Here is a 14,727-nt window from a genome sequence, read left to right on the forward strand (position 1 = left end):
GAAGTCGGTCTTAGTTTAGGTGGCCAAGTGATGATTTGGTTATTACCTATCATAAGGCCTTGGCGCAATTCGTATTTCTATTCCCAGCTAACCAAATTTTTTCAATTGGTCATGTTTGCGGTTGTGTAAGACAGAAAACAAAATAAGCTGTCGAAGGTAGCTTCTAAAATTGTATTGCAAAACATGAAAAAGCTGGGTGACACAATTTCATAAGCCCTTTGAACAATATACAGTCGTTTAATGCTTTGGCATTATTTCTTTATTGATTTCGAATTACATCTAACAGTAATTATTTGCAAAAACTAAATCTATTTATTTGAATAGAAGTCAAGATTTCACTAAAATATGTGCCCCTTTTACTGTTACTGGGAAAATTTGTACAGATAAGCACGAATCAATACAGTGCTACTAGATAATGCTATAGATACGCAGTAACTATTTATATTGTGAGTCTTTATAATAAAAAAACAGGAGACTCCGTTGCCTGTGACGATCTTATAACCGTCAAGAAATTCGGCCCTGATCGAAGGATACCCGAGATTATGTATTTTTGCCTTAATAATCCACCTTTGGGTTACCCACGTACCCAAATTTAAAGTAACTGTAAACAACATAACATAGAAGGTGGTTCCGGGCGTAGAAGTCTACGCAGTGGGGAAAGTTTCTGAACACCATTCACCGATTCACCACACCAATTCTCCTGCATACGATTGAAGCAGCTCACAACCTCTGGGTTTCTCCCAACTATGTTCAGGGTAGCTTCCGAACACCGAGTTGGAGGCAAACTGATGTGAAAAAGCACAACTGACCGTGTGTGCCGAGTTTTCAACCCGTCTCGGTAAAAATATCCCAATGAGAAGAACAGTAATGCCTCCTTTAAGAATTTTCTGTGATGATGTCCATGAAAAACGAGATAAATAATGTGATTTCAAGGCGTGCTCTTAAATGGGAAGGACCTTCTGCCCGGCTAGTTGATGTCCTCGACAATGCTAAGGCTAAAATCATCATTATGCAAGAAAGTGAATGGACGGAACAAAGAAAGAAAATCACAGGACTCTGTAACGTTTATTACAGTTGTCGTGTAAAGGAACGAAAATTCGGTGTCGAATTAGCGGTGGAGAGAAATTCCGTTTGGACGAACGTTTTGCCACAATCCGTAACAAAGAAAAATTTGTCAACATATCGTTGATTTGCGCTAACGCCCCGACGGAAGAGAAGGACGATCTCAAGGGTCTCTTCTATATAGATCGCTGCCCAGCCACGTACTTGGCGATTTTAATGCCAAGTTGGGCAAAGACGATTTCTATCGTCGCACTGTCCTAAAATTCAGAGAAGATAGTAAGAGCTGCATAGCTGTAACGAGCTGATACAGCCTTCTACAAGAGCGTACAATTACTGACTGATATCAGACGTATCGACGTAATGATATCGACATCATCGCCATTAAAAGCAACGCTATTGTGTCTAAGGTGACGACCAGATTGGGCGCTGAAAGCCGAGCCGAGATTGTCAGTGCGATAAAGATTGTCAGTGCGATAAAACTGATTACATACAAGTCAATACAAATAAGCTTGTGTATAACACAGTGAACGCCGACAAGAGCAGAGAGCAAAGCCGATGAGTGCGAGAAAACAGTTTCAAAGCGTTTTGCGCGCTTTTTTGCATTGCTGATGTTTACTTTTTAGAGTGCAGTTGTGTTTTTTAATGGTTTAAAAATAAAAAAAAATGGATATCGATCAAATAATAAGTGAAATTTTTTCCCGGCCTGCTTTGTGGGACCAAAAAAACAAATTGTATCACAATCGTGTTTGTGTGGAAAAACTGTGGACATCGGTTGCAGCAGAAATAAAAGTACCAATTTGATTTGAGCACAGCAGGACATTTTCAGTCCAGCACATTTGTGCCAATTGAAATCACAAATGAACCAACCACTTCATCATTTGCCTCCATACAAATTGGAAGTGAGCCATTATTGGACCAAATACAAACGGCAAAGGAGACGCCAATTTATTACACTGACTCGATACATAAATAGTTTTTTATAAATACAAATTATTACATGAAATATAATTGAATTAAACAAGGTATTAAAGAATTATTTTACCTCAGAGTCACTATCAATCTTTCGCAAGAAGTTACTGGCACCTTAATAAAATTTGTCCAGTTTTTGTTTAGTTTCACACCTATCTTGTCCAGAATGTAATCAAATGTTGCAATTTTCATTCTGGTATATTGTTGAAATTTAGCTGGATATTTTCTTAAATCATTATATAATTGATGAAATTCACCAAATTCATTCCTTTTTAGTGTAATTGGATGTTTTCCAAACTCTTTTGTGTTAATAATTGCATTAATCACACTAGAAGAAGCAAAATACTCGTCATCAGATGAATCCATTACCGTGTACAGCAATTTTATAAACACAAATGAACAACAAAATTAAATGACATAAGAGCAAAACACATGGAATAAACAGAATTTCAGCGCTGATTCTCGCATTCACTGTGTTATATACAAATTTTCTTCTCGCATGAAAATAAGCGTCAATAAGCTCGGTTCGGCTCCGCTTGGCATCAGCGCTCACTCTGCTCGCACCCTAAAGGTGAATGAGGACAAAACGAAGTATCTCCTATTATCACACAAAAATGCAGTGCATTCGCGATTTAGGAACCCCGTAACTTTTGGCAGTTATTGATTTGAAAAAGTGAAGGGCTTCGTCTATTCGGGAAGTGTTCGAGGGAAAGATTCTGTGGCAAATTTACTAACTTTTGCGCGCTGGTGACGGCAAATATTAAACACGAAAGAACGATGAGCTATATGAGATGTACACAAACATGGACATAGTGCAGCGACCGCTGGGAAGGGTCAAGAGTAGAAGAGCTTGAACTCAGCTAAAATGTTACTGCGCCAATAAAGAAAAAGAAGAGTAAACCACAAAAATCCTGGTGAGATAAGAAAACGATCTACTGAGTAATGTTACAGTCAAACTAAAAAAACTTTTCAATAGAAATAGCAGCATACAACAAATAATACTTAGCGTTGCCACCGCTCACAACATAAATAGTGACCTTCGTATACAAATTTCAACCACCACTAAATCTCTTCTTTATCTCGCCTAATATCTACCCAAGTTATTATTTGGTGACCATCTTTGTCTAAATCATCAAACTCCAGATACTGCACGCTATCCGTTTCTGCAACATCACATATAATATCAGCTGTACCCTGCGGAATACTTTGCAGTGTTTCATTACAAACACTTGTATTTGATTCTTGTAAAAAATGGACAGGAACTTCATTCAGTTCATTTGTTGTATCATGCGAGTCAACCGTAATCATCTCACTTCCTAATGTCAGTGTGCCTTTGTCGTTTATATGCGGCTGGTTTATTATTATTGTGTCATTCGTGTGACCTGCATGTTTCATATGTGCCAAAAGCAGTGGCTTTCTCATAAACCCGGCACCGCATTTGAGACATTCGTATGGTTTTTTGGAGCTATGAACAAAACGATGAGCGTTTCGATTTGCACAACTGTTGAACTCTTTGCCGCATACTTCGCAGGTATATGGCTTAGAGTTTCCATGTATAAGCATATGTTTCTTTTTATGTTCTGGATAAACAAACGACGAACCACATATTTCGCATTCATGGGGGCGTACACCCGTGTGCACGGCGTTAATATGATACTGTAACAAGCGACGTCTTTTAAAAGAACGACCGCATTGATCGCATTTGTGTAATTTTTCATTTAAATGTGTAGACTTTCGATGTGTCATTAGATTTGAGCGTTGGGCGAAAGCGGCATCGCACATATCACATTTATAAGGCTTTTCCCCAGTATGTATACGTTCATGATCTTTGATTTCCGCGCGGCGTGAAAAAGATTTGCCGCAAGTTCGGCATATGAACGGTCGTTGCCCAGAATGTACAATCTTGTGCACATCAAGGTTGTGCTGGGTGCCGAAGGCCTTTGAACATATATCACAAATGAATGTTTTCTCCCCCAGGTGTAGCTTCTTATGGTGCGTAAGAGTTTGCTGGTTAAGGAATGCTTTGTTACATTTATCACACTTATATGGACGCAGCCGTTCACTATGAATTTTGATATGCGCCTGCAATGTATAATTTGACGCGAACTTCTTAGGGCATTTCGTGCACTTATATGGTCGTTCCCCAGTGTGCATATTCATATGATCAATCAACAAGTTCCGGCAACTGTATTTCTTCTGACACTCGGAGCATTCGTATTGAAAGGTTGCGATGTTGTGAGTGCGTTTGTGCAAACGCAGCAATCTTTGACTGACGAAAACTTGTTGGCATATATTGCACTGATATTCTTCAGAATTTTCTTGCATTGTAATATATAGATGGGAATGCTCCTTGTCAACATGCTCTTTTAAACTCTCATTAGAAAGAAAACCAGCGAAACAAAATTCACAAGTATAAAAATGTATGCCATGATTCTTAATCATATGCTCCGTAAATGGATCCGCAACCATTGCTTTTCGTTCTTTGCACAACAGGCAAAAGTATATATTGTCCTGCTGCTCGAAAATCGTCTTTATTTTTCCAAACTGTGCGTTCTCGTCTATATCATGCTCATCATCTGAATTTTCTTCACTCATCGTATAATGTAATATGGATGCTAGTCGCGCATTAATAAAAAAGAAAAAAAGAAAAAGTTAGATTGTTCATATTTCTGTAAATATATGAAAGAATAATTTGAATTGAAATATTAAAACTCTATAAAAATATGTTAACTTCTAGAAATACCAATTTAAGATGACTTAACTTAAGTTTACACTAGGGATAAATTCTAAGGAGTAACATAACTCGAAATATTTATATTCATTATATAATATAATTATATTCACAAACGCAAACGCAACCAAACCAAAGTACATGCACTTTTTCGCTAAAGCCATTCTATTTTTATTATTTCCGGGTATGACATATGAAACAAAAATGAAATAAAATGAATACATTATATTAGATTTATTTAGAATAAAAAAAAATCAATGGCGACAGTTTTGATACTAATGCACCGTTTTTATTTCTAAAAGTTGAAAATTCAAACATATACAACATTTGGACAAAAGTCAGCAGTAAGCCTTTTCAAACCAAAAGTAACAGTACAATTTTTCATGTCAAAAATGAAAGTTAAAAACTTGCTTTTATTTTATCGGTCAAATATAAGAGTTAAAATTTGTTTATATTTTCGATCCAAAATAGCAGCTTACCTTCCCATAACAATATGTCAGTTTTCACTTAAAGTAATCAAAGTAAAAATGTACTTCCTTTTTAATTGCACTTTTTCATTTCCTAGACAAGCATTTAATTTCTTTAATTTAACAATTAATATAGCTACCAAGTTCTGCTCGGATAAGTTGCATTGCAAATCACTGAGAACAATTTTAAGTGCTAAAAACGCGCATTATACACTGACTTGTATCGCTGGCACTTGATTTTTGACCAAAAAAATAAGTCAGGTTTTTGACTTGAATAAACTTCTGTTAGGTGTTTGGCCGAGCTTCTTCTTCTCCTATTTGTGGTGTGCAACTGAATGTTGCTCCACAAATGGAGGGACCTACAGTTTTAAGCCGACTCCGACTTTTTCATAGTAGAAATACACTCGGAGGTTTGCCATTGCCTGCCGAAGGGCGACCGCTATTAGGAAAAGCCTTTTTTATTATTTGATGTTCATGGACGGAGTTTCGAACCTATGCACTCCCGGTAGTCACGCACCAACCCATTCGGTTACGGCACCCGGGGTTAACTTGTATATTTAACTGAAAAAACAAATGCCAACTTTTAACTTATTTTTGACTGAAAATAAATCGGTGCAAAAATAACAATTATTTATTGATTCTTTTGAAAAAAGCGTAACAGTTAAAGTCACTGATAATAAATGTGCTAACTATTTCTGAAGTCCCACTTGTCTTATTAACTCTTAACCATCTGCACGTTCAGTAAAATTAATCTTAAATAAAAAGATTAAAAGCATTGAACACAAAACTTGGTTTATAATATTTTTAAAGGCCTAAATTATGCTTCTAGGTGTACAAGCAAACTTGGGTAGAAATTAACACAAAGTATGACTGGCAACCCGCGACACGTAAACCACCGGCAATTATTGTTTAATGAGCGAAATTTAATATATTAGTTTTTTTTTTTTTGAAAATTCTGAGTTCTATGCACAGTAGGGAGATATTGGATTGGTCATGATAAGTTTTAAGAGTATGATTGTTAGCAGAAAATGTTTATGTTTATGTTGCTGTTGTTGTTTATATTTATAGTTTAGCTAGATTATTAGTTGTGTTTAGTGCAGATAATGTATTCTTATACACACTCCGCGAAATTCAATTAAAGCTTCCTTATGTACTGATATCCTTCCGGGAACTTACAACCCAACCCTTTTTAACAACATCGATCCCCTCCTTTTAAAGAGTTACATGCAAGACAACATAATCAAAATATGGATTTCTAAAGAACATAGGTACATATCCGCCGAAGTCAACCCAATTCATCAGCCAGTCAAAAGCCTGTTGTTAGCGTAGCTTTATGTAAGTAAACAAATACTTTCTGTTGGGCCCATGTTACAGATATATATATATATATAATATATATATACAATTGGCGCATACACCCATTTTGGGTGTTTGGCCGAGCTCCTCCTCCTAGTTGTGGTGTGCGTCTTGATGTTGTTCCACAGTTTCAAGCCGATTTCGAACGGAAGATATTTTTTATTAGAAGCTTTTTCATGGCAGAAATACACTCGGAGGTTTTCCATTGCCTGCCGAGGGGGGCCGCTATTAAAAAAAACTGTTTATTTTGATCTTCCACCGAGATTCGAACCTACGTTCTCTCTGAATCCCGAATGGTAGTCCCGCACCAACCCATTCGGCTACGGCGGCCGTAGGTTTAAAGAAACCAGAAACATCTAAAATTTCACCAACGTGGGATACATTTGAAAAAAATTATTTATCATTCATAAATTCGTACAGCTAGAAGTTTTGCCGGCTTAGGGAGTTTCAACTATTACGGAGGTTCATTTGAATTTCACAAACAGATTATTTCACATGATGTTTTTATTGTATTACTTTTAAATTAAATACGACGGTTGTTATTTATATTTCTGTCCCAGCAATGGAAAAATGAACATTGCTGATTGAAAACGGTTTTATTGTTTTTCAGAATATTCTCCATGATGATCATTGCATTCGTTTCAACCAATTTACAAACAAGTTTGCCCAGTCGCTTTTTTTCAAATATGTGGAATCCAATGTGAGCACACCTTTTTTACCACACTGTGATCATGCAAAATTTTATTAGCGGTCTTCATACTACATACCTCAATCTCACGGTGACAATACGATATTGCTCAATTATTTCGATTAATTCCATTTTTTTGACGAGATGGATTTTTGAAGCCACTGTATACAGTAAACACATCAAAACGTTGTACCTATATAAGTATGGTAAAATATGTCCAGCTTTCAAATGAAAACGTCAGATGACGCCTAATAACACTAGAAGTTCCCAAGACCAGAAATATAAATAGCAACCCTTGTATAATCAGCTTCCATAGAACATGAGCAAGCTGTTGTATATATACTACAAAAACTCATAATAAAAGTGTTTACACCTACCGCTGTTGTTACTACAATCTGGATCGTACATTAAAGATTCTTCGCTTTTGACACCTGAAATGGAAGAACTGCCATTGAATTCGTCTCGCATCTGACATATCGTTACATCTACAACAAAACAAGAACAATAATGATACTAAATTATTATTATTATTTACATCTTTATTTTAATTAAAAATATAAAAAAGTTTAGAGAAGCACTAAATGTCATGACTACCAAATTACATGTACGAGTACATGTAGACTTACGAAAAGAAGCATTGAAGATAAAGAAGAAGATAAAGTGAGCTAAAACATCTAGAATTACTTTAACTTAAATGAAAATTCTATTATATAATTGTTTTATAATAATACGTGTATATACTACGTACAATAATTTGTGCGATACTAAAACACATTAATTCATGGAATTAAACGTCCCTTTTCCATGTGAAAAAAATTATTGGTACACTACTTCTAGCTTAACGTGCTTTCCTATATTGCACAGCTAAATTTTTCTGAAATGAATCGAAAACAAAGTTAATTCACGCAGTCTCAGCGCAAAATTATCTTTCATTTGCATACTGGTGGCAAATTATATGCAGAATTAGACGAAACAAAAAGGCAATACCTTCGGTAGTAAATTGCTCCTTAACCAGGAGGGAGGATGATTGCAGTATTTTGAAATGTTTACTGCTTTGTCCACACCGTATCACTACTAAGAGCCGACCAGCCGGCGCAGCGTTTCTGTGCCCCAAGTGCTACCGGCTAGGTTGAGGACCTTGTAGTAGTTTTTGACCGTAGTGGCAATTGGGGTTATATGCGCTGAAAAGAAGAGCAAACTATCGAAGGTGACACTCAAAATGTTGGGGTTGTTAAATGTTGGGGTTGTTAACTGTTGGTATTGGTGTGTCATCGCCTTTCACCTTAAGCTGTAGTCTGACCTTCTTTATCCAGGTGGTAAAGAAGGACGCCGTGGATTTAGTGAGGGAAAGTTTGAGATTCCTCGCAGTGAAAAAGCGTGACAGGCTGGAGTGATAAACGTTCACTTTGAAATACAGGCAATCGATGTCATTGCCCGACGCCATAATCGAACAGTTGTCAGCATAGGAGAGCAGTGAGGCGCCCCCCTGGTGGTTGAGCGAGTTCCGAGATCTCGAAGTTGAAAAGCAAGAGTGAAATGACACCACCCTGCGGTACACCTTATTTTATCCTCCTCTATTTTGAGTTTTGAATTCGAAAGATGACTGACAAATGCCAACCACTCAAATAGTTCGCGGACCACCTCTTGAGTTCCGGCGAGTGTAGAATATCATCTAGTAGAGTGGAGAGGCTGACTGTGTCGAAAGCCTTCTTAAGGCCCACGCTACTAGGACCGTCCTCTCGCGATTTATCTTGGTGTTTATGGTGATGAGGGCTGTGAGGGTACTGTGCAGTCTGCGAAATACATGGTGATATATGGCTGGAGTCAGTTAATTCCTGTAGAATGGGAGTAGGAGTAGGAGAGCCTCAATTGTCTGCACTACTGAGGAAAAGAGAGTTATCGGCCGATAAGACTCTCCTTGGTTAAATGCTTTCCGAGGTTTCCACTTGTCAGGAATTATGCGCGTGGCCATAGACAGATTGAACGCCCTTGTGAGGTATCCTACTCTCAATTGTCCCAGGTTTTCCAGGATCAGAATGTTAAGTCTATCGGGAAGAATAGCTTTCGCTGTTTTTTATGGCCACTTGAACCTCATTTACTCCTTTCATATGCAGATCTTAAGGTGGCACCACTTGTCGCATTGGAAGTAGTCTTTCTGCATAGAGCTGCTTCAACGACTGTAGACGAGGGGTGAGGTACGGTGCACTAGACAGGGCAAATTTACTGGGGCTGTAGCCTTGGTCGAAAAAACCACCGAGCATAGTTGTTGTTTTATTGCAACTCGGTTATTTGATACCCGATTTTCAAAAACAATACAACGGTCTATGACCAAGGCAGCCGGTTCTACGTTACCGGAATGACTCGGGTTTCTCCCGATCAAGGGCTGCCGCCCTAGTAAACTAGCCCTGTCTAGTGTACCGTATCCCAACCAAGTCGTATTTTAACTGTTTAAAAAAAAATACGTTAATTCTACTCCAGTTCTTTACGTTGATTACAAGTCCCTTAAATTTGTTTGTTATTATCGCTGGCCTTACTTGTGTCGGCCATGTAAATTCCATCGTATCCAAAGTGTATAATATTTCAAGAAATTTGAGAATGTCGACAACATTTGCACAAATTGGTTTCAGATGAAAACTTGTTCTAGAACTTATATTGACAATAATCTACTATCCTGAACTAGTCTTCACTCGACTGGACTCTCAATCTGCTCACAAAATTTATGTAGTAGGTATTTAATCATGTTACTCGCTTTGTATGCATATGGGCTAACAAAATATGAGGGGTTGTTGGATGTAAAATCAGGGATTGTAATTGCCCCGCTACTTCCTACTTTTCATTTTTACTCTCGCTACTACTCTGAACTTGAACTGATGAGTAGAGGAGCAGTTAGTGCAAAACACGTGATCAATTATTTTACTCAGCTCCAAGCTACGTTTCGTTACTGCTAGTAGCTCAGAGTACTGATCAAAAAGAGTTTTCAGTACTCTTTGTAGTTGGAAATTTGAATAAAATATAATTTTAAGTTGTATTCAACCATATGTGCAACCTGCAGTATTCGGACATACCTAATTTGTCGGTTATATAATATTTTCAGTGTAACACCGCAAAACCGCATACAAAATGCATCTAACGAAACAAAAACGAACACTGCTCAAGTAGTATCCATGAGAGTAGTAGTGCTATTTGGAGAACACATGAATAATTCGCAAGGTACGCTCCGGAAGAGTTCCAAATTTTCTGCTACTACTCCAACTACAGAGAGTACTGCATTTTTTTTTTACCAGTACTCTAAGCTATTAGCAGTAACGAAACGTTGCTTCGAGCGGGTTTTGCGTTACCTGCTCCACCACTCATCTGTTCAGGTTCAGAGTAGTAGTGGGAGCAGAGCAATGTTTTCGGTAATATTGCTGCTACGAATTAGTTAATGCAAACCCTGCGTAAAATACCTGAATTATCTGATTGTACTTAAATACAATTATCTAAACTCGGAAAAAATGTTACCCATATCTGGAATTCTGTTCCAGTTTCAATTCACACCATCTTAAATAAGAACAATTTTAAGAAAGTTCTGTATTCATACTTTCATGTTGCACTAGTCATGATCGTGTTGCAAAAATACATTTTGCACTATGAGTATTGGTATCTACATATATCCTGGACCAGTATACAGTCATATTAGTGGAATCCTCTATGTTTAACGCGATTGTACAATAGCATAAAATCCAAAATACCTTCCCTAAAGTATGCAAAAGTACGAGAGTGTTCCAAATGTATGTCGCAAAGTTGACAATGAAAGAATAACAAGAAACAACTTGCAGAAGGTCGCAATTGTCGTGATACAATTCATAGCCTACAAATATGCATGGATTTCGCTGGTGCGTACTTTACGAATATTACAAATATCATATACCCAAAAAGCCGACATATTTATAATAACTTTATCGCGAGACGAAACCGTCCTGGTTTTGAGTCCACGTCTGACCTTAAAAAACTAACAGATTTGATTGACTTTGCGGCTACTACAAATATTGATGGAAATCTCACTAGACATGATCGTATTGCAAGAACACCCATATTTAACATGAAAAAAAATTGGTTGTACTACAAGAGCAAGCTCGCTCAAGCAGACATTGTAATAAATATTGAAGAAGATATCAACGATAATATAATATTAATATTCTAAATACACACTAACACCTAACAGCAGAAAAAAACCGTTCAAAGAAAAACTTACGGTCAGAACGAGCGTCTTGCCACCAGAAGAAGGAAACGTCGGAGAAAATGGCAAACGTTCAGATCTAATTTCCATGGCAGCTACGTTACTGGAATGACCCCGGTTTTCCCGACCAAGGGCTGCCGCCACAGTAAACTAGCCCTGTCTAGTGTATCGTACCCCAATTTGAACCCAACCCTGGACCAGAATAATTCTATTGCTGCATATTCCACAAACGGTTCCACCCGAACTCCACTTCGGTTAAGTGCAACAAGTGCAACGGGTGGTGCCATCTTAAGACCTGTTCAGGCCTTAAGACACATAGGAAGTGGTCCACACGGTATGTGGCCACGTGTTGCTCCCGCCACTTGGGGGCCCCTGCCTCAACGGCTTCATCGTCGAATATACCGGCACTTCAAACTGCCGTCACTAATCAAACCTCAACAGAACCTAATCGGTGAAACATAACTCACTCTCTGACCCACAACCCTTCTGCTCCTATCCCAGTGCGGGGACAAACTAGCAGCTCTTGGTCCCCCCGCAGTCTGTTCCGTGTGTCACACCAAGGTTCCTCGGAACCTGACATTCAAGTGTAAATCTTGCAGTGACTATGCTATCGCTTGCATCAGACCATTGCCCATTATCGTCTCGATCGAGAAACCTGCCGCCTTTGTTTCCGCGGACCACCGGTCATACAACAACTTTAATAAAGCTTCTTGAACCAGATTCGCGGACTTTACTGAGGACATCTGCGCCGCTCTCCCCAATCCCACCAATGTACGCGCAGGCGAACGCGCATTCCGCAAGGTGATCACAGCTGCCACGGCCCGCTTCATACCTGCTGGAAGGATCGGGGACGTACGTCCCAATTTCCCATCTGAAGCAGCTGTTCTGGCAAACGAGCGTCACCTCCTAAGCCAGACCGATCCAGGGGATCCTCGCATAAATGATATCAATTTGGAGATCCGGCAACTGGTGACCCAACACAAGCGGACTAAATGGGAAGAGCACTTGAAGTTCTGCAACTTCACCTCTGGTGCTTGCAAGCTCTGGTCCACCGTAAGGTCCCTGTCGAACCCGACGAAGCACAACGACAAGGTGGATATCACCTTCAACGGTCGTGCTTCGTCTGATCCGAAGAGATGCGCGAGCTATTTTAGCCGGCAATTCATTGTCTATCCCCCGGCTAACAGATCCAAACGTAGTGCCACCAGACGGCTGCACAAACTGACGTACAACAGTACGCCACTTGCTTTCTCCAGCGATGAGCTTCAGGGGGCCATCAACCATATGAAACCATCTAAAACCTTTGGCCCTAACGCACTAAATCTGATGTTGAAAAAGCTGGGTCCATTAGGAGTATAGTGCCTCACAAGGATCTTCACTATGTCTATGGCCACTCTCATTATTCCTGACAAGTGGATATCAGGTAGAGTGGTCTTTCTACTCCCACTCTACACGAAACATCGAAGGATTTAAGATGAAGTGGTAACTTATTTCCTGCCTTTGGTATAAATACAATTTTTTGTAAGGACCCAAGTGCGATACTTGTTCTAGAAATCCTGCCCTGGTCTAACTCACGGAACACTGTGGGGTGTTGCTCGTTGGCCCCTCTCATGAAAATTGGAGCGGGAAGGAAAGCAAATTTCACACTGTTATTATCGCTTAAATAAAAGTATTACCTTGCTCAGCATTAACACGTAAGTCCGAATCAATGTCATTACATTTTACGAAACTGCTTTCGCCGTATTCTGCTCTAACTTCAGAATCAGTATGCGAAATGATGCACTCGCCAACAATTGTTTCATTGTCTATTATCTCTTCGACTAAATCTGGGTCTTGCAAAGTTTGTTCAGCTTTCACAAGAACTTCTGAATTATTTTTCTCTGCTCCATTGTTTTCCCAACATCTCTGGCTTTCATTTCGGGGTGTGATTATACTCGTATTTAAACTCTCCTTTTTACTCTTTGCTTCATCAAAAATTATACTGTCAAGCACATCTTTAACCTCGGTTTTATCTCCGTGAGAAATTTCGCCGTCAAAATCAATTAGAATTGGTTCAATGTTATAGCCCTCTACGGTCTGATTGTAAGAAGTGATTATACGAATGCGCATTTCACAAAATTTCTGAAGTAGCTTTTCAAACTCAATGACATTTTTGTTGCACGCCTCGCAAAGTAACTGCAAATAATACATTAAAATACGACATTTAAAAATACATTTTCACAATCTTACGGCTGAATGGGCGCTAGTTTCATCCAGGTCCCTGCCTAGTGCCGTTGATAATATGAAGGACAGTGGATTATCAATTCCTCCATCATCTCGCAAACGGCTTTCAAATATCAGAAAGGTACCTTCACCTTCGACGAAATTACGATCGCAAAGAAAGCATTTGGCATTTTCTATAATGAATGCTTCAGCAGTTAATGTACTTTCGCTCCCGATATCCTCAACTTCATTTGTGTAGTGTTCCGTCGAAGTTAACACCATCTTAGAGAGTTCTGTTTCTGTGCCGCTTAATAGACTTGTCATAACAGATCTATAACAGATATATAAAAAAGATAATCGACTGTCGCACCACAGATCTAATTTAACAATTTTCTTAACCGTTTGTCACCTAATTTACACTCTACAGCTTTTATATATGATATTTCATTTAGAAGCAAACCTACACATTAAATTAAATCCAAAATTGTAGAGTAATCAAACCTACAAACAACATAAACTTTTTATATCAAAGATGGGAAATAATCGATATTATTCCTTAGTAAACGTACGTTCACATATGCAGTAATTAGCACTAAATCCACAAAATTAATCTACCCGTTCACACATAGCAGACAATCAGCTGTCAATACTGCTTCGAAACTTTTTTCTTCATAGAAATTGCTTTGGTGGAATATTTTGGAATTTTTGGTTTGTTTAATTATTATTAACGACATGAAGAAAAGCGAAGGAGAAAGAATAGCTAATTTCATTGCGCAAGTGGCTACTAGTAAAAAACAGTTGGAGGAAATCCGTAACCGTCGTCTACTGCGGCTTCAAAAAACTATGGCACCAATACGCATGAAATTCGATTTTACATTTTATAATAAGTAATAAGAGGACAAAGCGTTTATGGACACAAATTTATTCTGTAATATGAATACCTAATTAATAATATTTAACAAAAATTTATTACAATTATGTCTACAAACCTGTTTTCTTTGCCGGTGTCCATTTTATTAAGTTTTTATTTTGA

General features: G+C 38.3%; 1 protein-coding gene across 4 annotated transcripts; it reads right to left on the bottom strand.

Moving 5' to 3' along the window:
• Window positions 1-311: 311 nt before the first annotated feature.
• LOC128868449 (zinc finger protein ZFP2-like) lies at window positions 312-14,240 on the bottom strand. Of its 4 annotated transcripts, none has more exons than XM_054110550.1 (5): window positions 14,159-14,240; window positions 13,722-14,025; window positions 13,169-13,667; window positions 7,651-7,758; window positions 312-4,646 (listed from the first exon to the last, which is right to left on the bottom strand). In XM_054110550.1, exons 2-5 carry the CDS (start codon window positions 14,016-14,018, stop codon window positions 3,094-3,096), a joined length of 2,457 nt encoding a protein of 818 aa, XP_053966525.1. In that variant the 5' UTR covers window positions 14,019-14,025; window positions 14,159-14,240; the 3' UTR covers window positions 312-3,093. The 4 variants fall into 4 exon arrangements, with proteins under 4 accessions (XP_053966525.1, XP_053966524.1, XP_053966526.1 ...); XM_054110549.1 differs by having other exon boundaries at window positions 14,104-14,214; XM_054110551.1 differs by having other exon boundaries at window positions 7,651-7,704; window positions 14,094-14,214.
• Between the last annotated feature and the right edge of the window lie 487 nt (window positions 14,241-14,727).

Source organism: Anastrepha ludens, chromosome 6, assembly GCF_028408465.1.
Source record: "Anastrepha ludens isolate Willacy chromosome 6, idAnaLude1.1, whole genome shotgun sequence".
Lineage (NCBI taxonomy): Eukaryota > Metazoa > Arthropoda > Insecta > Diptera > Tephritidae > Anastrepha > Anastrepha ludens.

Excerpts from the sequence above, each read along its gene's own strand:
- LOC128868449 (XM_054110550.1), bottom strand. The coding sequence starts at position 14,018 with ATGACAAGTCTATTAAGCGGCACAGAAACAGAACTCTCTAAGATGGTG. Across the intron at positions 13,668-13,721 it reads AAACTAGCGCCCATTCAGCC|TTACTTTGCGAGGCGTGCAA; the intron begins GTAAGATTGTGA and ends TATTATTTGCAG. Across the intron at positions 7,759-13,168 it reads ACGTGTTAATGCTGAGCAAG|ATGTAACGATATGTCAGATG; the intron begins GTAATACTTTTA and ends GTTTTGTTGTAG.